Source organism: Misgurnus anguillicaudatus, chromosome 12, assembly GCF_027580225.2.
Source record: "Misgurnus anguillicaudatus chromosome 12, ASM2758022v2, whole genome shotgun sequence".
NCBI classification, from domain to species: Eukaryota; Metazoa; Chordata; class Actinopteri; order Cypriniformes; family Cobitidae; genus Misgurnus; species Misgurnus anguillicaudatus.
In genome coordinates this window covers 38,436,248-38,461,304 of record NC_073348.2, presented here as the reverse complement: position 1 = coordinate 38,461,304, position 25,057 = coordinate 38,436,248, and the positions used below count along the sequence as shown (strand labels likewise).

Below are 25,057 nucleotides of genomic sequence, written 5' to 3'. Positions count from 1 at the left end.
CCCAGTGGAATCAGACCTTATCTCATATTACATAAGATCACTTACAATGTATTAATTTTTAGTACCCTATGTTTGAACCATGTAAATCGAGTAGTTTTGTGTAATTGAACAGTTGGATCGTTGTGAAATGTGATTCGAAGGGCCGGTTTCCCCGACAGGGTTTAGATTAATCCAGTTATATTTGTTTTCATGTTATATTAGTTTTTACAATCATATCTTATAAAAAACAGTACTGGTGTGCATCTTGAGACAAAACAATGCACTGAGATATGTTAAGATAAGTCAGTGCAAAATATTTTTAAATTAAGATAGCTTAAACATGCATTTTCATCTGGGACTAGGATAAGCCCTGTCCGGGAAACCCCACAAATCCTGTTCTGTACTTTGGCAGTCCCTAAATGAAGCTCTATGAAGCATTTCCAAAATCTGGAAAGTGAACATGTTGGCAAAGTAAATGTGCCTTAAAACAGTCAACACTCAACAGTAAAACTAAAAGCAAACCTCAGCAAGCAGTATTTTGACATACAGTTGTAACTTTGAAATATGTTTTTGTATGAAAGAGGCAGAAATGCAGACAGATGGAGACTCCAGGTAGGCTATAAATGTTAATTATGTATTTTTTCATCATAATGACTTAATTTAATTGTCAGTAATTTTATTACAATGAATTGGAAGTTAAACACATTTAAATTTAGTGGAGGCTTATGCTAGAATAATTGAAATATTTAGCTAGAACAATATTTGACGCATTTTTAAATGTGAATAAAATACATTGATCTAAAAATAAAAAACTATATAAAACACAGTAGTGCTGATGTTGATGTTTCTTTATAACACTAGAGGACGCACGTGCCATGTGCGTTTACGTAACACCACAGCACTGAGCCTCGAGCAATAACAAATCAAGGCGATCAATGTACATTATTTTCACATAATCGCAAACCTGTTTAATGGTCACATTTATAATCTGTATCATGACAAGTGGACGTATTACCACGGTGATCATAAAAATTGCCATCACGTGTAATAAAACTGGATATATATAATCTCCTCAGAGTTGACGTTTCTTCATTGCATATACAAACACATTTACAACCTTTATCTGCATAAGTAGTAAAAACAAAGTAATACACGCTACACCTGGCCAGTTTCGCGCGGTGGGCGTTGCGGAATCTGCATTATCCCAATGAGGGGGCGTGCGCGCGCGTGGAGGCAGTGATGTGACGTCAGGTCCAGCCTCGCGGACGCGGAGAGAGCGCAACAAACATGGCGACAGAGCGGAGCGGACAGAGGTGTCTTCTAACTTTCGTCGTGGTCATCTGGAGCTCTGTCGGAGGGCGAACGGAGACGCCCGGCACCCAGATCCTGGGAATGCGATTGGAGCGGAGCGATAAGGCGGCCGGGACGACGGATGACGGCATCATCCAGGTAACGGAGGAGAGCAGCGTACTGCTCAGGTTTTATGGGATACACCTGAGTCCGGACGCATCGTCCCACATCAGGTTTACGGAGTACGCGGATGCGAGTGACAGTGACGCGTTGAATAGGACTTGTGAGGATTTTACCAAAGACTTGAGCATCAGCAGCTTTATGAATGTGAGCAGCAGGGGTACGTCAGGTTTGGTGAGTGTGTATGTAAAGCCACTGCGTAGAAGTGAGCACGAGAAGACTTACAGCTTGTGCGTCAGACAGGGTTCTGATGATAAATGGTACCTTTCGGATGATCTTGATGGTAGGTTGGTGGTTGTGGAGGAGAAAGCATCTCTACTACCTCTTTGGCTCCAAGTCATCTTGGTGTTGTTCCTGCTGGTGCTGTCCGGCATGTTCAGTGGACTTAACCTGGGACTCATGGCTTTGGATCCAATGGAGCTACGGATTGTGCAAAGATGTGGCACCACTAAGGAAAAGAAGTACGCGAGTAAAATCGAGCCCATCCGAAGCAAGGGGAACTATTTGCTCTGCTCCTTATTGCTGGGAAATGTGCTTGTTAACACCACATTGACCATTCTGTTAGATGATTTGATCGGGTCTGGGTTGGGCGCAGTGGCGGCCTCAACAGTCGGCATTGTGATATTTGGAGAAATCGTGCCACAGGCCCTGTGTTCGCGGCATGGTTTGGCTGTGGGTGCCAACACCATTGTGTTAACCAAGTTTTTCATGTTACTCACATTTCCGTTGTCATTTCCAGTCAGCAAGCTCCTGGATTGTGCCCTTGGGCAGGAGATTGGCACCGTGTACAACCGAGAGAAGCTGCTGGAGATGCTGAAGGTCACCGAGCCATACAATGACCTGGTCAAGGAGGAGCTGAACATCATACAAGGTGCCCTAGAACTCCGAACTAAGACTGTAGAGGACATCATGACGCCTCTCAGTAACTGCTACATGATGCCCACCGACGCTATTCTCGACTTTAACACCATGAGTGAGATCATGGAAAGCGGTTACACACGGATACCGGTGTATGAAACGGAAAAGTCCAACATCGTAGATATTTTGTACGTCAAAGACTTGGCTTTCGTTGACCCGGACGACTGCACGACACTTAAGACGGTCACCAAGTTTTACAACCACCCTATCCATTTTGTCTTCCATGATACCAAATTGGATGCAATGTTGGAAGAGTTTAAGAAAGGTTAGTTTGTATTTTGGATATTTTGTGTAAAATATCTGCTATTGACCAGTTTAAAGCGAACAAGGGCTCCAAGCACAAGTTGTTTTTAACCTCCTATTGATTTTTATGGGTGCTCAGCAACCCCTCTAGGGCTGAATCAATAACCATATGCTTACTGTATCATCTTTCAATCAATATGAAGCTCTTCCTGAAATGGCAAAGGAATCCCATGCTGCTAAAAGCACCTGTCACTCATTAAAAATACACAACATCATCCGGTCCACCAATCAAAGGCTTTGCCCTCCAGCTGTGATGGTTGGCCACACCTCCCATTGATTTTATCCTTGGATCACCCCAAGCGTTTCTGCATTTTTCTATCAATTATACACTGATAGAAGATGAGTTTATTTATTTTAACTTATTTATTAATAATTAATAATTATGGTGGTACATTTGTGTACAAACAGTACTGAAACAAATAATGAAATTCAGATCAATAGTACCAGACTATTAATGGAGTCCTGTGGCAAAATATTGAATTTCCAGTGATAATGATTCATAGCCTTTTAAATAAATGTTTGTGAACAAGCCGATAAAAATATAAATACATTTTCTTAAAATATCATCTGTGATTCAGCTTTTCATGGCCTATATCATGTTTCTGTCTTCAGTCTTCTGTTTTCTTTAATCTCATTTGCAGACACCATGGATGTCATTTCCTCTTTAAAGCTCTTAGGTCTATGTTTACACTGCAAAAAATGATTTTCAAGAAAAAAACGTCTTGGTATTTTTGTCTTGTTTTCAGTAAAAATATAAAAAAATTCTTAAATTAAGATTAAGAAAGCTTTTTCTTGATGAGCAAAACGACCCAAGAAAATAAGTCTTAAGTTATTAAGTAATAATATTTTTTGTGCATAAAACAAGCAAAAAACCTGCAAATTGGTCAAGCAAATTTTTCTTGAATTTAGTGTAAGAAAAATGTTCAAGATTTTTTGCTTACCCAATTGGCAGATTGTTTGCTTGTTTTATGCACAAAATCAAAATAAAAACTCAACTTATTTTCTTGGGTCGTTTTACTCATCAAGAAAATACATCTTTATTTAAGAATTTTTAGATATCTGTATTGAAAACAAGACAAAAATACTAGGTAAGAAAGTCATTTTTTGCAGTGTAGTAGCATTGCTTTTCAAATATCTTCTCTTTTGAAGTCCAATTATCGGTATAACTCGTGATTGATCCGACCACTTTGATAGCAATAAGAGCAAATTATGAATTATTCATGAGGCTCCGCAGTATTAATTGATCTCATAAATATGCACATTCATGCAGTGCTTTAATCTGCATGGCATTTAAAATATTTTAAGCCCACTTAAAGAGCATCTTCACTACTAAGTGTCACCTAAATCTTTGTTGTATAATATTTAAATAGCCATTACGTTTTATTCACATTTAATTCCAGAGCTTGGCATGTTTAGTGTGACGTTTTGCCTCCGTTGTTTCTGTCCACAGGTAAATCCCACCTGTCTATCGTTCAAAAGGTGAATAGTGAAGGTGAGGGAGATCCGTTTTATGAGGTTCTGGGTCTGGTCACACTGGAGGACGTTATCGAAGAGATCATCAAATCGGAGATCCTGGATGAGTCTGATCTTTACAGTATGTTTTATATGAATGGTTCTTCATGTGATTTGTTGTCATTTTGCATGTCAAAATATGTTGGGTGTTGTGGGGTACTGAAGTCAGACTGTTGCATTTAAAAATGCATCATTTGGTCACTACTACAGCAATGGTCACTACATGGGCGATTATATAATTATGGTATTCATTGTCATGGATAACAAGATGTTATACACCATAGCAATCAAATATTTTTGTAAAAAGGGTCTGAAAATCTATTTTTTGTTCAAATTATTTAATTTCATTTCTGATCATAATGACAATGATTACTTAAATTATTGATAAAAAATTATTGACACTTTTTTTTAAAGCTGACAATCGTCACAGAAAAAAAGTGAATCCCAACAAGAACAAGAGGGATTTTTCCGCGTTCAAACATGAAAGCGAATCCAAGGTGAAAATTTCCCCTCAGCTGATGTTGGCCGCACATCGATTCCTTGCCACAGGTAAAGAGCTTATCACCTTAACATGACAACATCTCATCCGCTGAGGTCTAATTGCGGTGTTTGTTACCCATCTTTCCACAGAAGTGAGTGTTTTCAACCCCCTGCAGATCTCGGACAAGGTTTTACTGCGAATCCTAAAACACCCCGATGTGATTCAGGAGGTCAAGTTCATTGAAAGTGACAAGTACTCACAACAGCACTATTTATATCAGCGTGGAAAGCCTGTCGACTGTTTCATCCTCATTCTTCAGGTGGGTGAAGCTGAATGGGTTGCATTGATCCACGTTGCCGAACAACGCACAACACACAAGAGCCTTCTGTGAAATATGATATCTTTAATATTGACCGAGCAAGGTCATGTCATGTCAAAGATTGAAATTAATGAGATCACTGCTCAGAATAAAAATTTGATGCTCCTAATCTCATAATAAGATTGAGACTTTAGCCTGAATTTAACAGACAGGTTCACATATTATTTTATTGTGTTATATTGTTGTAAATGCCTTACTGTAACCACAATTTTTGGACCATAAGGGGCGATTCACATTTTGCGTCTTTTGCACGCTCAAGTTCGTTATTTCAAATGTAGGCGCGCTGTATGCGTGCTCATAATGAAAGTGACGCGGTCGTGCTCATTTTTTCCAGGCGGGTATGCATCGAGTTAAAAACATTCCAAGTTTTCAGAATGCTGCAAGTGCACCGCAGGTCATGTGACAAGAACCAACCGACGGTCGCATTTTCTGTGTATGCTTTTAGACGCAAAATGTGAACTGCCCCTTATGGAGCATAAACCGAAGCGGTTGAAAACGTCAGGCGGATGCCGACTCTGGCTGCTTGCCAGCGTTTTTTCAGCTGATCGATTTAGTTGCTATGATACTTCTGCGTTGTTTATCAGTTGTTGAACGATGCACCGATTGGTTGTTGTGATATTTGTCCCGCCCCTCCTTCACTGCAATTGGACGGCCAAGTGAGAAGTGACATTGACGAGCTAAGTGTTTCACCCAAAGTTGAACATTTTCCAATTCTGGTCGCTTATTGCGGAAAAAACACCAGCTGCCTGTGTTTTTGAAAAGGGCTGAGCTTATATTGGAAACAATTGAAAACATACGGCATCCACCTGCATTAACGCTAAAGTTCGGCATAATTAAGGGCGTGGTCACTTGAGTAACAACTGGATTGCCACTGCTGTCACTAATGTTGGTCTAGGTGGGTGTGGTTTCAGCAACCAGCTCCACCCACGTTCCACCTCTTTGTCCATTTTCGGTTGTCCAGGGGTGATGCGCAGTGACGTGCTACCAAGATGTCAATTGCCTGGCTCCGCTTACTTTTGGCTTCAAAAATGCTTTTCAGAAACCCACGGGTGACGTCACAGAGACTATGTCCATGTTTTATAGACCGTTTCAGCAGTAACAACATAAACAAGCGGCTGTCGCGGTCCGAACGTAATTTCCGGTAAACTCCGCTAAGAATAAATAGCAACAAAGTTCTTTAAACGTAGTTTATTTATATAACAAGCAAAAAACAACACATAGATTACATAGGAAACCAAAACATTTGTTATTTTCGATGAGGCATTTGTTCAAGAGATCAGTTTAGCAACTAGTCAGACCATTAAAAAAAACAAAACCGGATGTAAAGTTCGGATCCAGATGTGTATCTCGTGCGTCTGATGAAACCGTCTATACAGTCTATGGTAAAAACTTATAAATAATGCATTTTGCTAAACTGCCATACAAAGCCAAAGCGCAGTAACTACGCATTTGGTCAAAATTGAGTTTAGGATTGAAATGGGCTTTGTGAGATCTGATGTGTCTTGTGACAAAGTCTCCTGGTTCAATTTTGTCCCATTTCAAAGAAACGTGTGTGCCAAAATTGCAGTAACATGTTTGACTGGCTGGTGTAAAAAAACTTTAAGGGCATTTTTCTTGGTTTCAGCGTTTGCACTTAGCCTTTGTAGGGCAGTATATTTAAAATATTTTTTTTACAAATTTGCTGAGTCCATTTGGATCCATTTATAAGCACTTACTAAAATGAATATGAAGTCCATTTGCATATGTCTCGTACTTTTTACTGCACTGAAGAAAGTGTATAGATATACTAGAGATAAAGAGGATTTCAAAAGTCATGTGTACCCTGAGGCTGGTACATTGTGATTCAGTACATCCAACATAACCTCAAACCATTGTGACCTTGTGGAAGTCACTCGCCTCCCAATGCTGCTCCAGGGTTATCCATCATACAACCACTCACAGATTTCAGTCATTGGTCAGAATTTCAAGTGTGTACGTTATAAAGTAAGTTTTAAATAACTCGATTTTCCCCAATGTTAGGAAGAGAGTGGATTAGAAAGAGTGATGCTTCCCTTAGCAACTCTGACACGTGGCGGCCCTTTGGTGCTCTTCAGCTGTGCCGGTCATGACAGAGGTCGGTTTAAAGTTGCACAGACAGGGCTGTGTGGAGCGTCTCTGACCTCACTGTAGGTTTAGCTAGCATCCAACAGTCCCGTCCTTCACTAATTGATCCCTCTTACATAAGAAACAAATTCTGTGCATTGCAGTTTTAATCCCACCTCCCCAGTGACCAATCAAAGATCTGCACTGTGGCCTTATTTTAAAAAACTATCAAATCAGAGAAGAGGAGATTGATGGAAGCGGCTACATAGGCAGGCAGATAACGCCTGTACATATTGACACATACAGTACATTAAGGATCAGCGTGGTGAATGACCTTTGACCCTCTGCATACTTTTCCTTCATCTGGACTAATATCAGCATTGTAGCCTACTAGGCTAAAACCGTGGCTTAAGGTCGAAGACAGACAGGTACAAGCTGTGACAGTTCACAGGGCCAACGTTACACACAAGTCCCTGGGGTTTAGTAAATCACGTCCTGGATTTACTCTGATGCCACTGGCGGTCAGTCAGGACAAGGTTAATTCCGTGTAGGCGAGCGTTCGTCACTGTTATAATCGTCCCCTAGCACAATGTCAAACTGAGCACAAACACCATGTGATGTCAGAGTGCATTACATCACACCATATGTCTGCTGAACTTTGGCCAAAGCTCATTTATATAGATAACTTCTGCTCGTTGCTAGAGTATAAGTTGACATTTGCTAGGTTAAAATTTTACTAATCAAATTTTTAACACTTATTGCTTTATTAGGATACCAGTTGTTACCGAATGAAATAATAAGGTTCTATTGGTCAAAATAATGTGTCATATTATCGCAAATAAGGCATATAAATGGCTATGATACACTAAAATATCAAAGTTTCATGTAACAAGTATACAATAAGCATTAAAATGTTGGTAAATGTAAACATTTGGTTAACAGTGCCATGTTATATCAGTCATTTGCTTTGCTTTTGTCGTAAATTTAGGCGGTTTGGCTGTTTGTTTACACAACAATACATTTTCTGTTCTTGAAAGGCAAACTTTTGAAAGCAGGTTTCAAAGTGCAAGTGCAAAGTACATGTTCTCTCCATGTAAACTACGAAAATGCAAATCTGTGACTGTTAACAGTGACATAATTCGCATGTTAATTCAGTCTATAGACGGTTTCAGCAGTAACAACATAAACAAGCAGCTTTCGTGGAAAACGTAACTTTCGGTAAACTTCGCTACGAATAAATAACAACAAAGTCCTTTTAAAGTACCATACTTTCCGGACTACAAGCCGCACCGGAGTATAAGCCGCATTTTTCAAAAATGCGTCATTAAGACGAAATGACATATATAAGTCACAGTGGACTATACGTTGCATTTATTTAGAAAGTTATTTCACAAAATCCAAGCCGAAGAACAGACATTTAATCTGAAAAGGCAAGTTATTCACCTTAACAAAAGCAGAAAGAACAGCAGACTGAATAGATGTCTGTACGTTAAAGTAATATTATCAGTTATTTAAACGATAAACCATAGCATACAGAACTTACCTGGAAGGTTGAATAGGCTAAATTAACCGAACAAGCCAACTAGCGTGAAGTTCGCGTACTCGTCATTCCACATTACTGAATCTATTGAATTACATAAATACATGAGCAACATATAGCGGACTCTCACGGCTGTAGACGGTAATGATGTCTCTTGCCTCATAAATGTCAAAATCAATTCATACTGACTAGGCGCACCTGACTGTAAGATGCAGCACCAGCCAAGTTATGAAAAAAATGCAGCTTATAGACCGAAAAATACGGTAGTTTATTTATATAACAAGCAAAATAATCAACACGTAGATTACCTAGAAAAACATTTGTTATTTTCGACAAGGTACGTGCGCCCGATAAAACCGTCTTTAGACGGTTTCAGCAGTAATAACATAAACAAACGCCCTTTTTGCGTAACATGCGTTACTTCAGGTAAACTCCGCTAAGAATCAATATTAACAAGGTCCTTTTTAGAGTATTTTATTTCTGATAACAAGCAAAATAAACAACAAGTAGATTACCTTAGTTCATATTTGATAGCTAAAGCGTATAAAAACGACACATAGCTAACGTTGCTGTTTAAAATGTATACTATAATAACGTATACAACAAAAACAACAATGCAGGCCTACGTGCCACTCAAGAGTTAATTAAAGCTTCTTCAACAAAGTTTACAAAATATTGGCACTTTATAAGCTGAGTTTCCATCATCCCGATTTTATGTGCCTTTTAAAATATCGCATTAAAAAACGAATGATGGAAACGCCAAATTTTGATTAAAAAAACTTAATTTGCAAAAAAGTTTTTACGCTCGCTTACGCGAAAAAGAGTAAATGTGAATAATGGGAGATGGAAACGCATTTGCAGAGTAAATTCTGACGTAGCGAACATTAAACCCACGGGAATGAATGTCTAGCTGTTTTCGCTGATGTTGTCTTTATCATATATGGAGGCTCGACGTCGTAACAATGCAAGTGCTGCTAGTGCCTGCATCAAAAACTTTTGTAATCGTACAAAAATGTACAAAAAAGGTTATCCTAGTAGTACCACTGTTTTTCGTTCGAACAGCTTGATGGAAACGCACCTAATTTGCATTTGTTTGTTTTGCTTTTTTTGCGAATTTCAAAAAAAATTCGCAATATGTTTCTATAGAAACGCAGCTATAGTCTACTTGTAGTAATAAACCTCATCGTCCATACGAACAAAATGGCACAATGCTTTTGCTGTATTGATTGTTTGCATTTATTGCAGTGTCGATTAATGCATTATGTGCGCAGGCGTGTAGTGTTTATTTACAAAGTAACATCAATTGATCGCCACCTACTGGCCTGGCACACGTAATGGCGTATTTAATTGTTTGCGCGGCTCTGTGTATTTGTGACAGAAATTTTTCAAAATGCATAAGAAAAACTTTTCAGTTTTTACTACATTGTTGTGAAAACGTATGTTTAGTTTAAAGAACTTTGATTTGCTGGCAGATATCAGGCAATCTTTGTTTGTGTTGTAGTGGCTCCCTGTATACAGATCCACAGCAGAAGAGACTCGGATCGAGTGACCGGCTCTGTGTCATGCAATATAAGCTACAATGATCTGGTTACCTTTTTTAGAGAATGAGAGGAAAGGTTGAGTCTTCAATGAGGTGGAAAATTGTGTGAATTTGATGCCTTTGACATTGGAAATGATGCGTTCACGTGCTGATGTTGGGTTTAACACTTATTATGCTCTTCAATGGTATTCATTGTGCTTAACACAACGACCCATTGGGGGACTTTTTATTAGATTTTGTATCATGTGGTCTTAAATTATGGAAGCACAACTGTTTCAAGGAAGCCGGTCAAGACCTTAAAAACAAGAAGCGATAGCCTTTTTTTAATACAGTTTTATTACTCTCCATGTGGACTCTTGTGAGCTTTAGGTTTCAAAACTTCACACAAATGAAATAAAACCATGAAAGCTACACCGGAAACATTTTCATTAGAGCAACTGATGCAGTTGAAAATTGAGTTTTGAGGTTTGGAGTTTTGTTTTTTGACACTCATTGTGAGCTAATATCAAGTTATCACAATTTTACTTTTGTTACTATAGTACTTTTTGCATGAACTGGTAAATGTTTAAAAAGGATCAGGCTTATTGTATGAATTGAGCTGCTACAAACATCCATCTAATTAACAAATGAAATGTCAGTATGATGTTTCAGTTCAAACAAAGCTAAAAAATAACATATCAAGTACGAGACTCTTCTTCCCATGCCCCCAAAAATCAAATATTAATATTTATTAAATATACTTTTGAGTTTAAAAATATATTTAGTTTTAACCTTCATATATTAACATATGTTTCAAAATGTATTTCAGGGGCAACAAATACATTTTTAATTTTACAACCCATACGCCAAATATATAGTTTTCCTGGGCAAAATATAAAAGTTTGTTTAAAAAGTATAAAATATATAAGATGTATAAAGTATAAAATTACAAGGATCTTTACCAGTTGAAAATGTATGTAATTTGAACATTTTTAAACCAAGTTTTTCCTTCAATGCAAAGTGATAATAAATGCTTTAATATATATTTATTTTTAAATATATTTAAAATATACAAAAAATGTGCTGAAAACTATTTTGAAATATGTTTTTTGAAATATGTTTTTGAAATATGTTTACAAACATTTATTTTTCACCAAAATATTTTTGGCCTTTATTTTTGTGTATTTTGAATATATATATATATATATATATATATATATATATATATATATATATATATATATATATATATATATATATATATATATATATATATATATATATATATATATATATATATATATATATATATATATATATTATTAAAGCATTTATTTACACGTTGCATTGAAGGAAAAACTTGGTTTAAAAAAATACAAATTACATATATTTTAAACTGCAAAAAGATCCTTTATTTTATAAGATTTTATACTTTATATACAAACTTGTATATTTTGCCCAGGAAAACTATATTTTTGCCATATGGGTTGTAAATAAATTTGAAATGTATTTGTTGCCCCTGAAATACATTTTGAAACATGTTAATATATGAAGGTTAAAACTAAATATATTTTTTAATTCAAAAATATATTTAATTAAGCTTCACTTTCTACAAAATGTATTTAAAACACATCTTTTGCCAAAGAAATTTATTTTTTGTCGTATGGGTATCTTAAAGTTACAGATTGTTTTGTTTCAGACAAGGAGTTAACAAACTATTATTTTCCTTAGGGTCGGGTGGAAGTAGAGGCAGGTAATGAGAATATGAAGTTTGAGGCGGGCCCTTTCTCATACTATGGAGTTATGGCGTTGACTATGCCATCACTGGGTGAGTATTGCACCTTACCTCACTTTTAATTTATTTTTAATTTATATCATTGCTTTCTGATCAATTTAAATTAGTGCTGGGCAACGATTAATCGTGATTAATCGCAATTAATCGCATACAAAATATAATTGAATTTTTGCCTAATGTATGTAAAAATATAAATGAAGAGTTTTGTTGCAAAACGAGATAACTCAGTTTTTTATTTTATTTTTCAGATATCTCGTTTTTTGGTTGTGCATTCCAATTAATATCAATTCAACTGCAGTTGGTTTGTTTTTATTTAAACCTTCATAACTTAAAAAATACAGCTAAGTAGCACCATAAAACAAAATAATAACATGATAACATAATAATAAACATGTTTTGACAAAAATGTGAAAAATTTAGTTATCTTGTTTTGCAACAAAACTCTTCAAATAAATAAATAAATATATTTATTTATCACTTTTATTTTGTATGCAATTAATCACAATTACTCTTTGCCCAGCAGTAATTTAAATTATTGTAGCATTTCCATTCAAATCAATATAATTTGGTCAATTAATACTTTTTGGCATCAGTAGCTGCGTTTACATGGACATTTGTAATCCGTTTAAATGATCAATCTGAATAAAAATGCTCCATGTAAACACCTCAATCGGACTAAAAAGTGCCAATCTGATTAAAAATCTAATCCGCTTGTTAGGGGTGGTTTATACCGTTTGTAATCCGCTCAAAAGGACATGTATACACTTGATCGGATGGATAACTGAAACTGGGAGGCTCTGCGCATGTGCCATCTTTTCTTTTTTTTAATGGCGGTTGGCAAACGCACTGAAAGGTGCATTTCCGCCACCCACAGGACGGGAGTGTGGAGCATATGCACACGTGCAATGACGTAGAATTGCCGTAATGACATGTGACGCAAATAACTCGAGTGTGTTTTGCTGAAGGAAGTCAAAAGAAGTGATTGTCTTGTTAATCTTGTTCCTATTATCCGTCCAATTCCCCATAAAGTGATACAAGACAGCGTTGTCCGGTCAGTCCATGATTTATTCTCTGATCCACAAACGCGTGTGTTTGGACTCGCTCTCGCCGCGTGAAGTAAAAACGCTTTTTGGGCACACGTGATTGGGTGTTTTTGCTGCTGCTTTATAATCAGTGAGGCACAAAGCAAATCTTGAAACAGCGTGAAACTATATTTGTGCAATGTGCGCATGTCAAATGATCAAATCTGATGTAAATCTTGTGTCATATAAACACGCACATCAATCCGATCACATTATTAAGTGTTCATGTAAACGCTATGATAGGATTTATTAATCGGAAGGATTTTAATCAGATGGAGGCAAAATGTGTCCATGTAAACGTAGCTAGTGTTATTAAATGTTGAATTGTGGTGATGATGATGATGATGATGATGTATATCAGAGGTCTTCAACCTTTTTCAGGCAGGAGCAAGGACTCCTAATACATGCATTAGATTAAGACTGGATTTACATAGTTTTTTGTTATGATGTTACGTTGCAAAGATATTAAAATAGTAATTTTTGTTATACACCTTCACATACTGTTATACTACATAACATACTGATTAGATTTAAACATGGTAATTATTAGTCCTTAAATGCATTTTTGGTGCAATGCATTTTATTAAAAAAAGTTAAATCAAATAAGATTTAGAGGCCCCTTGTAATACCACCAGGGACGCCCTGTTAAAGACCCATGATGTATCTGCGGATATCTTTGCTGCAGTCATAGTTTAAGTGATGGTGCTTGTCAGCACTGTGTGTTTCTAGGTGGCCAAGCAGACCCAAGCACTTTGTCATGATCTGTCATTGTAAATTATGCTGTTGTGTTACATAACAACCGCTGTATGTAACAGTGACATCTGCTGGCGAAGTGTTGCACTTGTCACTGTGTCCTCATTTTATTCCTTCATCTCTAGCCGTGGGTCAACATTTTTCATGCTCTGCATGTTTGTAAATGTGCGTCTGCGTGTGCTTCCAGAAATGTTGCATACAAGAAAAATATGTTCCTCAATGTTCCAGTAGCTCAGTCGGTAAAGCATTGGGTTTAAAGCACAAAGGGTCACGGTTTCGATATTCAGGGAACACGCATACTGATAAAATGTGTACCTTGTAATGCACTTTGGACATGTATATGCCTTTGGCAGACACTGTAATGTAAATGTTAAAGATTGTGAGTTGAGATCGATATGGTTAAGTTAAGGAAATTGCACATGTAAATGCAAACTTCTCCATTTTCATTGCATTGATAGAAAACATCTCAGAAAACAAAGTCTGAGAGTAGATGATCACAGAATGTTCATTTTTGTTGCTTTAATGTCTCTGAATTATGCTTTACTTTAAAAGTCTAAGGAATTAGCATAACACAAGCGCTTAAGGAAAATAGATTTCCATACTTAACATTTCATTGAAGCTGGATGTTGATTTGTGATGTGTTTAAAGAGCTACTCTGTGTCTCCGTCTCTCTTTCTCTCTCACCTCCTCAGCTGTCACTCCCCCACTCTCTCCTTCTGTGGTGTCACCTCGTGTACGTCGCCTATCGCTTAAGAGATTTTCTGTGTTCTCTCGCTTTCCAGGTAAATGTCCTGCATGTTGGGGTTTAACCTGGGGGGATGTAGGGGGAGTTGGGTACCACTAACATGAGCCATTGTCCAGCAAGTTCACATTTTAAAAGAGCACTAAAGTGATCACACAAAAAATGTAAAGCTCAGTTTTGAACACTACCTAGATGGATTTGGATAGCGGCCAAAAGTGATGTCTGGAGGGAGGCAGGAGTTACAACATTAGCTTTTATTGCCCCATCATCGGGTTAGATTAAACCATCAAAAAATTAGATGTATGGTAGAAAATTAACTTTTAGGAGCTTCCCAGCCAGGGTTTTTTAGGCCTTAGTTAGATTAGGAAATTTAAGTCGTTTTAACAAACATACTAGTGATGCGCCGATGTATCGGCTGCTGATATGTATCGGCCAATTTTTGATAAATTTGAAACCATCGGCATATCGGCAGTAACACGAGAGGCAGATACCGATTTCTTTATTAATTAACTGCATAAAGAAATCTATTATATGTAAAAAAAAAAATGAGTTAATGTTGTTAATAAAAGATGCTGAATAGCTAAAAAACACCCTTTGAAGGTTGTCATGTTGTCTTATTATATTTGTTTTAGCTTAATTTGTGCCTCTCTTATTATGTTGGTCAGTTGAATGTTAATTAGATCACATCCATGTTCAGTAAAAATAATTTGATGCAAAAATAAATAGAAATATTTTGTAGTCATTGTCCTCGGCTTTGCTTTATAAACTTTGCACACATGTTGTGTTTGTCATTTTTGCCAAGCCACCTTAAAGGTGCAGTGTGTAATTTTTAGAAGGATCTCTTGCAAAATAAATAATATACAAAACTATATTATCAGGGGTGTATAAGACCTTACATAATGAACCCTTATGTGTTTATTAACTTAGAACGAGACCTTTTTATCTACATACACCGAGGGTCCCCTTACATGGAAGTCGCCATTTTGTGCTGCCTTTTTTTTATACAGAAGCCCTTAACGGACACATTTTTTTACTAAGTTGTCTCCGACGATGACGTGTTTGTCCGGTGGTGGCTACCGTAGCTTCTCAATGTGTTTCAAAAGCGAGGGGTGAGCAGTGGACTAAGTCGTTAGTTGCAATTCGCAACCTCACTACTAGATGCTGCTAAAATTTACACACTGCACCTTTAAATTTATCTTATACTTTAAACACATCAATGCTACATGCATACAAAATTTCGAATGCATCTTTAATAAAATATTTGAAAAATGAGCAAAGATGTCAGGGCATCACCTTTGGTCACTAGTCTATTATGTTGACTTTTAAGGTGGTATTGCATGTATGCGTTAGATAAACTCCAAAACATGTTTCAACCCAAGGTTGTGTATTGACAATATTTACTTATACTTATATAAAATTACTTTTTGAGTGTGCTGTTTATTTTTGGTGGTTATTAAAGTATGCGGTCGGTATCACTTCATCAGATCAGTCACCTATGAATTTAAGGTGGGAAGCAAGGTGGCCTATCAGTGTTACAAACAGAGCCAAAATTTAGATCTCACAAACGTACTGTTGTGAATTTTGATTTATTTAGTGTCTGATAATGATAATAAAATGGAAACTTGCTAGACAGACTTTGGCATCGACTCTAACCCCTAACATATTGACCGCATCTCATCTCACCTGACCCTGTGAAACTGAATAAAACATTCACGTGACCCTAAAACCTTCTGAGTTGCCTTGGTATCAGATTATACTAGCAAATGTGCTGCTCTTATACCTCGAATATGTGACTGCTCCAATTAAATAGATAAAATAAAAATTACCCATGATTCACTTGCCCTTAAGCCATCCTCGATGTATGATTATCTTTTTTCTGACTAACACAACTATATTAGCAAACGTCCTGGCTGTAAAGGCTATATTAGCTTTATAATGGTAGTGAATGGTGCTTTTGATTTAAAACCCAAAAAAGTCCATTTATTCTTCACAGAAGCATTCCACACGGCTCCAGTGGTTTAATAAAGGTTAATAAAATAATTATCACTAGAGTATTGTGTAAAGCATTGCATTAGCGGAACAAAGATCATGGGTTCAATCCTCAGGTAATGGTGCTTTGAATAAAAGTTTCTGCCAAATGTTTAACTGTAAATGTTTTTAATTATTTTTGACCAGCCAGTCCACAGATTTAATGAAATTAAATCTTTTAAATGTGAGCAGTCTGTAAACCTCTCAGCAGCTGTATATAATCACATACTAAGGCAATCTTTTGATATCATCTGATATCACCATGATGATTGGTTCAGTCATTTTTGCAAACCCTGAATGTTGTTTCAAACCTCACAGTTTAAGATATTTACAGCTCTGTTTAGACAAAAACTATAAAGTTCCTGTTGTGATCAACAAACTGTGCATGATAAACAGTTGATCATAAAGTAACATTTTAGTTTTGTCACAGTACAGGGTTTTTGTCATAAAATCACACTTTTTAAGAATAACCATTCACCAAAAACTTTTTATTGAAGTGCAGAATAGCAGAAGAAAATCTTGCATGTATAATCCTGTGATGTGATATTGTGCTTTATGATGTCTGATAAGGCACTGAAATAACATCTGATAACATTTATCTGTAAAAGTCAGCATTTATTTCTGTGTGTTGTCACAGGACCAGTCAGATTGTAATTTCACCTTTAGATGGCGCTGGTGTATAAACCACAACCAAAACATCTAGAGTTAAGCATGATATATTATGTCATTGAGGTCCTGTTTCTTTACTAAACTACTAAACTAGTCCTCCTTACATAAAACTGCCTTAAAAGTCTATAATGGGCATCCAATCATTTGCAATAACCTTTATATTCAAATGTGAACAGATTTGTTTTTTATTGTTGTCACTTTCCCTGGCTCACCGATGTCATTTCCCTGTTGTGTTGTTTTACACACTCTGAAAAAAGGTACAAAAGTTGTCACTTGGGAAGTGCCTACTGGTACCTCAAAGGTACATATCTACCCAAAATTTTACATATAAGGACCTTTTTAAAAGGTACCGTCCCAGTGAAAACTGTTGTACCTTTTTTGTGAGTGTGTATAAAATAAATGTTCTGAGTTTTGAATTGTTTTGCCATGATTCTTTTGCACATTTTTGTGTGTGTGTGTGTGTGTGTGTGTTGTATGTGTGGTGTTTATGGTCTGTATGTGTTGTTTATGTGTGTTTTTATAATATATGTTTGGTGTTTGTGTGTTTATGGTGTTTGTGTGGTGTATGGCCTGTGTGTGGTGTTTATGTGTGTTTTTATAATATATGTTTGGTGTTTGTGTGTTTATGGTGTTTGTGTGGTGTATGGCCTGTGTGTGGTGTTTATGTGTGTTTTTCTAATCTATGTTTGGTGTTTGTGTGTTGTTTATGGTCTGTGTGTGATGTTTATGATGTGTGTGGTGTTAATGGTCTGTGTGGTTTTTATGTGTGTTTTTATAATGTTTGTGCTGTTTATGGTCTGTGTGTGGTGTTTATGTGTGGTTTTTAATTATGCATGTGGTGTATATGAGTGGTGTTTGTGTGGTTTTTATGATGCCTGTGGTGTCTGTGTGTGGAATTTGTGGTCTGTGTGTGGAATTTGTGTATAGCGCGTGCGTGTGTCTGTATGTGCGTGCGTGCGTGCGTGTGTGTGTGTGTGTGTATAGCGGTGCGTGTGTGTGGTGTTTGTGTGATTGAATGTGTGGCGTTTATGGTCTTTGTGTGGTTTTTAGTTTGTTTTTTATGATGCCAGTAGTTTATCTGTGTGGAATTTGTGATCTGGGTGTGGTGTTTGTGTATAGCACGTGCGTCTGTGTGTGCGTGCGTGCGTGTGTGCGTGTGTGGTGTTTGTGTGATTGTATGTGTGGTGTTTATGGTCTTTGTGTGGTGTTTTGTGTGTTTTTTATGATGTGTTTTTGTGGTTTGTATGATGCGTGTGGTTTCTGTGTGGGGTGTGTTTGTTGTATGTGTACAGCTTATGGTCAGTGTGTGGTGTTTGTGTGGTTTTTATGATGCCTGTGGTGTCTGTGTGTGGAAATTGTGGTCTGTGTGTGGTGTTTGTGTATAGCGCGTGCGTGTGTCTGTATGTGCGTGCGTGCGTGCGTGTGTGTGTATAGAGGTGCGTGTGTGTGGTGTTTGTGTGATTGTATGTGTGGTGTTTATGGTCTTTGTGTGGTGTTTTGTGTGGTTTTTATGATGCCTGTTGTTTCTGTGTGTAGTATTTGTGGTCTGTGTGTGGTGTTTATGTGTGTGTTCGTTCGTGCATGCGTGCGTGCGTGGTGTTTGTGTGATTGTATGTGTGGTGTTTATGGTCTTTGTGTGGTGTTTTGTGTGTTTTTTATGATGTGTTTTTGTGGTTTGTATGATGCGTGTGGTTTCTGTGTGGGGTGTGTTTGTTGTATGTGTACAGCTTATGGTCAGTGTGTGGTGTTTGTGTGGTTTTTATGATGCCTGTGGTGTCTGTGTGTGGAAATTGTGGTCTGTGTGTGGTGTTTGTGTATAGCGCGTGCGTGTGTCTGTATGTGCGTGCGTGCGTGCGTGTGTGTGTGTGTGGTGTTTGTGTATAGCGGTGCGTGTGTGTGGTGTTTGTGTGATTGTATGTGTGGTGTTTATGGTCTTTGTGTGGTGTTTTGTGTGGTTTTTATGATGCCTGTGGTGTCTGTGTGTGGCATTTGTGGTCTGTGTGTGGTGTTTGTGTATAGCACGTGCGTCTGTGTGTGCGTGCGTGCGTGCGTGCGTGTGTGTGTGTGTGATGTTTGTGTGATTGTATGTGTGATTGTATGTGTGGTGTTTATGGTCTTTGTGTGTTTTTTATGATGCCTGTGGTGTCTGTGTGTGGCATTTGTGGTCTGTGTGTGGTGTTTGTGTATAGCACGTGCGTCTGTGTGTGCGTGTGTGTGTGTGTGTGTGTGTGTGTGTGTGTGTGTGTGTGTGTGTGTGTGTGTTGTATGTGTGGTGTTTATGGTCTGTATGTGTTGTTTATGTGTGTTTTTATAATATATGTTTGGTGTTTGTGTGTTTATGGTGTTTGTGTGGTGTATGGCCTGTGTGTGGTGTTTATGTGTGTTTTTATAATATATGTTTGGTGTTTGTGTGTTTATGGTGTTTGTGTGGTGTATGGCCTGTGTGTGGTGTTTATGTGTGTTTTTATAATATATGTTTGGTGTTTGTGTGTTTATGGTGTTTGTGTGGTGTATGGCCTGTGTGTGGTGTTTGTGTGTTTTTCTAATCTATGTTTGGTGTTTGTGTGTTGTTTATGGTCTGTGTGTGATGTTTATGATGTGTGTGGTGTTAATGGTCTGTGTGGTTTTTATGTGTGTTTTTATAATGTGTGTGCTGTTTATGGTCTGTGTGTGGTGTTTATGTGTGGTTTTTAATTATGCATGTGGTGTATATGAGTGGTGTTTGTGTGGTTTTTATGATGCCTGTGGTGTCTGTGTGTGGAAATTGTGGTCTGTGTGTGGTGTTTGTGTATAGCGCGTGCGTGTGTCTGTATGTGCGTGCGTGCGTGCGTGTGTGTGTGTGTGTATAGAGGTGCGTGTGTGTGGTGTTTGTGTGATTGTATGTGTGGTGTTTATGGTCTTTGTGTGGTGTTTTGTGTGTTTTTTATGATGCCTGTGGTGTCTGTGTGTGGCATTTGTGGTCTGTGTGTGGTGTTTGTGTATAGCACGTGCGTCTGTGTGTGCGTGCGTGCGTGCGTGTGTGTGTGTGTGATGTTTGTGTGATTGTATGTGTGATTGTATGTGTGGTGTTTATGGTCTTTGTGTGTTTTTTATGATGCCTGTGGTGTCTGTGTGTGGCATTTGTGGTCTGTGTGTGGTGTTTGTGTATAGCACGTGCGTCTGTGTGTGCGTGTGTGTGTGTGTGTGTGTGTGTGTGTGTGTGTGTGTGTGTGTGTGTGTGTGTGTGTGTTGTATGTGTGGTGTTTATGGTCTGTATGTGTTGTTTATGTGTGTTTTTATAATATATGTTTGGTGTTTGTGTGTTTATGGTGTTTGTGTGGTGTATGGCCTGTGTGTGGTGTTTATGTGTGTTTTTATAATATATGTTTGGTGTTTGTGTGTTTATGGTGTTTGTGTGGTGTATGGCCTGTGTGTGGTGTTTATGTGTGTTTTTATAATATATGTTTGGTGTTTGTGTGTTTATGGTGTTTGTGTGGTGTATGGCCTGTGTGTGGTGTTTGTGTGTTTTTCTAATCTATGTTTGGTGTTTGTGTGTTGTTTATGGTCTGTGTGTGATGTTTATGATGTGTGTGGTGTTAATGGTCTGTGTGGTTTTTATGTGTGTTTTTATAATGTGTGTGCTGTTTATGGTCTGTGTGTGGTGTTTATGTGTGGTTTTTAATTATGCATGTGGTGTATATGAGTGGTGTTTGTGTGGTTTTTATGATGCCTGTGGTGTCTGTGTGTGGAAATTGTGGTCTGTGTGTGGTGTTTGTGTATAGCGCGTGCGTGTGTCTGTATGTGCGTGCGTGCGTGCGTGTGTGTGTGTGTGTATAGCGGTGCGTGTGTGTGGTGTTTGTGTGATTGTATGAGTGGTGTTTATGGTCTTTGTGTGGTGTTTTGTGTGGGTTTTATGATGCCTGCGGTGTCTGTGTGTGGAATTTGTGGTGTGTGTGTGTCTGTGTGCGTCTGTGTGCGTGCGTGTGTGTGTGTGTGTGTGTGTGTGTGTATGTGTGGTGTTTATGGTCTTTGTGTGGTGTTTTGTGTGTTTTTTATGATGTGTTTTTGTGGTTTGTATGATGCGTGTGGTGTGTTTGTTGTATGTGTACAGCTTATGGTCAGTGTGTGGTGTTTGTGTGGTTTTTATGATGCCTGTGGTGTCTGTGTGTGGAAATTGTGGTCTGTGTGTGGTGTTTGTGTATAGCGCGTGCGTGTGTCTGTATGTGCGTGCGTGCGTGCGTGTGTGTGTGTGTATAGAGGTGCGTGTGTGTGGTGTTTGTGTGATTGTATGTGTGGTGTTTATGGTCTTTGTGTGGTGTTTTGTGTGTTTTTTATGATGCCTGTGGTGTCTGTGTGTGGCATTTGTGGTCTGTGTGTGGTGTTTGTGTATAGCACGTGCGTCTGTGTGTGCGTGCGTGCGTGTGTGTGTGATGTTTGTGTGATGTTTGTGTGATTGTATGTGTGATTGTATGTGTGGTGTTTATGGTCTTTGTGTGTTTTTTATGTTGCCTGTTGTGTCTGTGTGTGGAATTTGTGGTCTGTGTGTGGTGTTTGTGTATAGCGTGTGCGTGCGTGCGTCTGTGTGTGTGTGTGTGTGTGCGTGCGTGCGTGCGTGTGTGTGTGTGTGTGTGTGTGTGTGGTGTTTGTGTGATTGTATGTGTGGTGTTTATGGTCTTTGTGTGGTGTTTTGTGTGTTTTTTATGATGTGTTTTTGTGGTTTGTATGATGCGTGTGGTTTCTGTGTGGGGTGTGTCTGTTGTATGTGTACAGCTTATGGTCAGTGTGTGGTGTTTATGTGTGTTTTATGATGTGTGTGGGGTATTTATGGTCAGTGTGTGGTGTTTACTTGTGGATTTTGTGCGCGTTGTGTGTGTGTGTGTGTGTGTGTGTGTGTGTGTGTGGTATTTATGGTATGCGTGTGGTGTTTGTGTGGTTTTTGTGCGTGTAGTGTCTGTGTGTGGTGTGTTTGTCGTATGTGTGCTGTATATGGTCAGTGTGTGGTGTTTATGTGGGGGTTTTGTGATGCATATGTGGTGTATGTGTTTGTTTTTATGATGCGTGTGGTGTATGTGTTTGTTGTATGTGCGCTGTGTGTTGTATTTGTGTTGGGTTTATGATGTGTGTGGTGTTTATATGTTAGAGGTGTGTGTAGGCAAGCATGATCTGATGTAGCTTTACTGTTCATTTCAGAGTTTCGCTCCCCGTCTCATCTGAGTGGTTTGAATCGTTCAGCGTCTCTGAGTTACACTGAAAGAGTCGACTCGCTGTCCATCAGTGGCAGTAACAGTCAGCTCAACAACAGCCCGTCTACACAATACATCCCTGACTTTAACGTGCGAGCCCTCACAGACCTACAGTTTGTCAAGGTGAGTTAACCTTTAGTGTGATAATATCATGCTCTTTGTTTATTGGTGTTTTGTTTACTGGATTTTTGCTGCTGGCAAAGTAACCAAAGTGTTACAGTAGCGCATGTTCATTCCTGACGGCCATGTTTAGTGCACATTGTTTTGTAGTTTGTTTTGAGTAAATGCTATAATAATGATTGTGTTTGTATTCAAAATAATGAAAAGAACAGCTTCAGGGAGTATATTGCTCTTGTGTTCTTGTAGCTTAACCGGTAGAGCATTGTTATCATCAGCGTAAAAGGTTATGGGTGCAAACCTTATATATTAACTTTTGATAAAATGATCTGCTTAATGCATCAATAATGTGTATCTGGCGTTGCTATCATTCAGCAGGTATTAAGCAGGTTTCGTTTCTTTCTTTTCAGGTCACTCGCTCGCAGTACCAAAACGGTCTCCTGGCGTCAAAGCTGGACAGCACCCAGCAGTCTCCCGATAGCAGCCAAACCCGATTGGATACCGGACCGCTACCATCATCTACACCTCCCATACCTCCCATCACCGTGAGCCACACAACAGCGCTGTCGCCGCCCAAAGAGAACGGCCCCGATGAGACGACCTCGCTGCTCAATGACAAAAACAGCCTGTCTAAACGTCGGCCCAGCCAGAATGTCAACACTAACTCCAGCCCTATCCCTCACAGTCACTCCAATCCTTATACCCCTGGCAACAGAAGCCCAACGTTCTTCCCCAACCCTCACACGCGCCCACACGCTCCCGTCCACACCATCGCGCATACCAACGCGCATACAGAGAGTACCATTTGACGAAAATAATCTGGGGCTCTGTCGTGCAGGGCTCCAGATGTGACCGCATGCAATCGCATTACCAAGCGAGTCCGAGTCAAGACCATCGAGTCCACATCCAGGACTTGGTCTTGACTAAGACTCGACTACAGCAACCGAGCATGAGCATGAATACTGGTGAGGATGTGTTTTGGAAAACTTCTCATTCCCTTCTTCCGATCATGTTGGAAACGAATTTTTTTCGAAATCTACACTCCGATCTTTCGATATGAATTGAAGGGGTTTTAAAAAAACGAAACGTCAGTACGTTGTGCGTACTGATCCTTTTCTTCACCTAGCGTTAGATGTCAAAAAAAGTGCATTATCTTCAGCGTTAATAATTTCACTGTGATTTTTAGGGACTGCGGGTTCAGCCGGAAGTTAAATTGTTCACGAATAGTTATGGTGACTTATGTTTTATTCAGGCCTCTGTCTGTCTGTTGTTGCATGGTATTTATTTAGATGTATAATAACACTCCTCGCTTAAAGTTTCCTGGTGTGTATTTGGCATGCGACCTGTAGCAATGCCCTTAGCAAAACGTGGCATTATACGTGTACGTTTCATCAGTATGTAACATAATATTATTGTACAATAAGCACTTTTTATAATGTCTCTGACCCAAATGCATACGTTTATTCGTATGCTGTTGTTTTTTGAAGGGATTTTGGACATTTAAGAGAACTTTGAGACTCCATGGGAAGTCTGTGGAATTGGTAAAGTTTGTAGACGTCACCTTTAGCACAAACTGTATTCCTTTCAAAGAGAAAGTTTTGCCAAGTTCATTGGTGAATTTTGCTACATGACGTAGCGTTGTGATATTGTAGCTCTACGTGACAAACGTGAAGGCAAGCTTTGTAAATATAGAAATTTGCTGACGCAGGCGAGATTTGGAGAACTCTGTGGAACAATGCGGTCCACGTAGCACAGACCACAACAAAATGGCAAGCTATTGCTATTGCGTAACCATTGATATAAAATACAAAATATGACATATTATTTAAATGTGTGTGTATATATATATACACAAGTATTTATTTTGGTATCTTTATTTGATCCATACATGCAGCTGACAACTTGTATAGTTAGTATACAATAACAATATTTTTGAAGAATGATGTCATTCTTTTTTTCAAAGTTAAAATAACACCACCACCAATATAAAAACACTGCGGGTAAACAAGTCTGAGTCAGATTCCACACAAAAATTACGAGTAACTAATGACACGTAATGTTTTGCCCAAAGATAAACATATTTATTGTAATGTGACACTATTCTCATGATCACATTTCCAAAGAATTTCTTTATACTGTAATATGTCTGATATCTTTAGGTTGTTTTGTAATTGCTTAGTAACTTCCAGTACAGAAAATACAACACTTTTTTTTATAAAATCAAAATAAAGGCTGTACAACAAATATAAAAATTATGTAGAAATATTATAATGTTTCATTTAACCATTTGAATGTTGCGTTCAAATGTGACACAGATGTGTTTCTGATCATTTTTCTCTGTTTAAATCAGAAAACAATTAAAATGCATCTCTGTCTTCAGAAACAGGCCAGCATTACAGGTGCTTTACGAAACATGACACTGTAAATTGAAGTGAAATTGTAAATTTCATTTTGATTCTATTACCC

At 38.1% G+C, this 25,057-nt stretch overlaps 1 protein-coding gene across 3 annotated transcripts; it reads left to right on the top strand.

Moving 5' to 3' along the window:
• The first annotated feature begins 7 nt into the window (after positions 1–7).
• On the top strand, positions 8–25,057 carry cnnm4a (cyclin and CBS domain divalent metal cation transport mediator 4a). 3 transcript variants are annotated; one of them, XM_055207531.2, is made up of 8 exons: positions 8–2,632; positions 4,121–4,264; positions 4,597–4,731; positions 4,813–4,982; positions 11,915–12,011; positions 14,506–14,595; positions 22,422–22,597; positions 23,002–25,057. In XM_055207531.2, the coding sequence occupies exons 1-8, from the start codon at positions 1,267–1,269 to the stop codon at positions 23,398–23,400; spliced, it is 2,577 nt and encodes an 858-aa protein (XP_055063506.1). In that variant the 5' UTR covers positions 8–1,266; the 3' UTR covers positions 23,401–25,057. The 3 variants fall into 3 exon arrangements, with proteins under 3 accessions (XP_055063506.1, XP_055063507.1, XP_073730670.1); XM_055207532.2 differs by lacking the exon at positions 14,506–14,595; XM_073874569.1 differs by lacking the exons at positions 14,506–14,595; positions 22,422–22,597; positions 23,002–25,057 and adding an exon at positions 12,227–12,437.

Bases quoted from the DNA above. Each gene is read 5' to 3' on its own strand.
- cnnm4a (XM_055207531.2), top strand. From the start codon at position 1,267: ATGGCGACAGAGCGGAGCGGACAGAGGTGTCTTCTAACTTTCGTCGTG. The intron at 2,633-4,120 runs GTTAGTTTGTAT...TTCTGTCCACAG, and splicing joins GTTGGAAGAGTTTAAGAAAG to GTAAATCCCACCTGTCTATC. The intron at 12,012-14,505 runs GTGAGTATTGCA...TCACCTCCTCAG, and splicing joins GTTGACTATGCCATCACTGG to CTGTCACTCCCCCACTCTCT.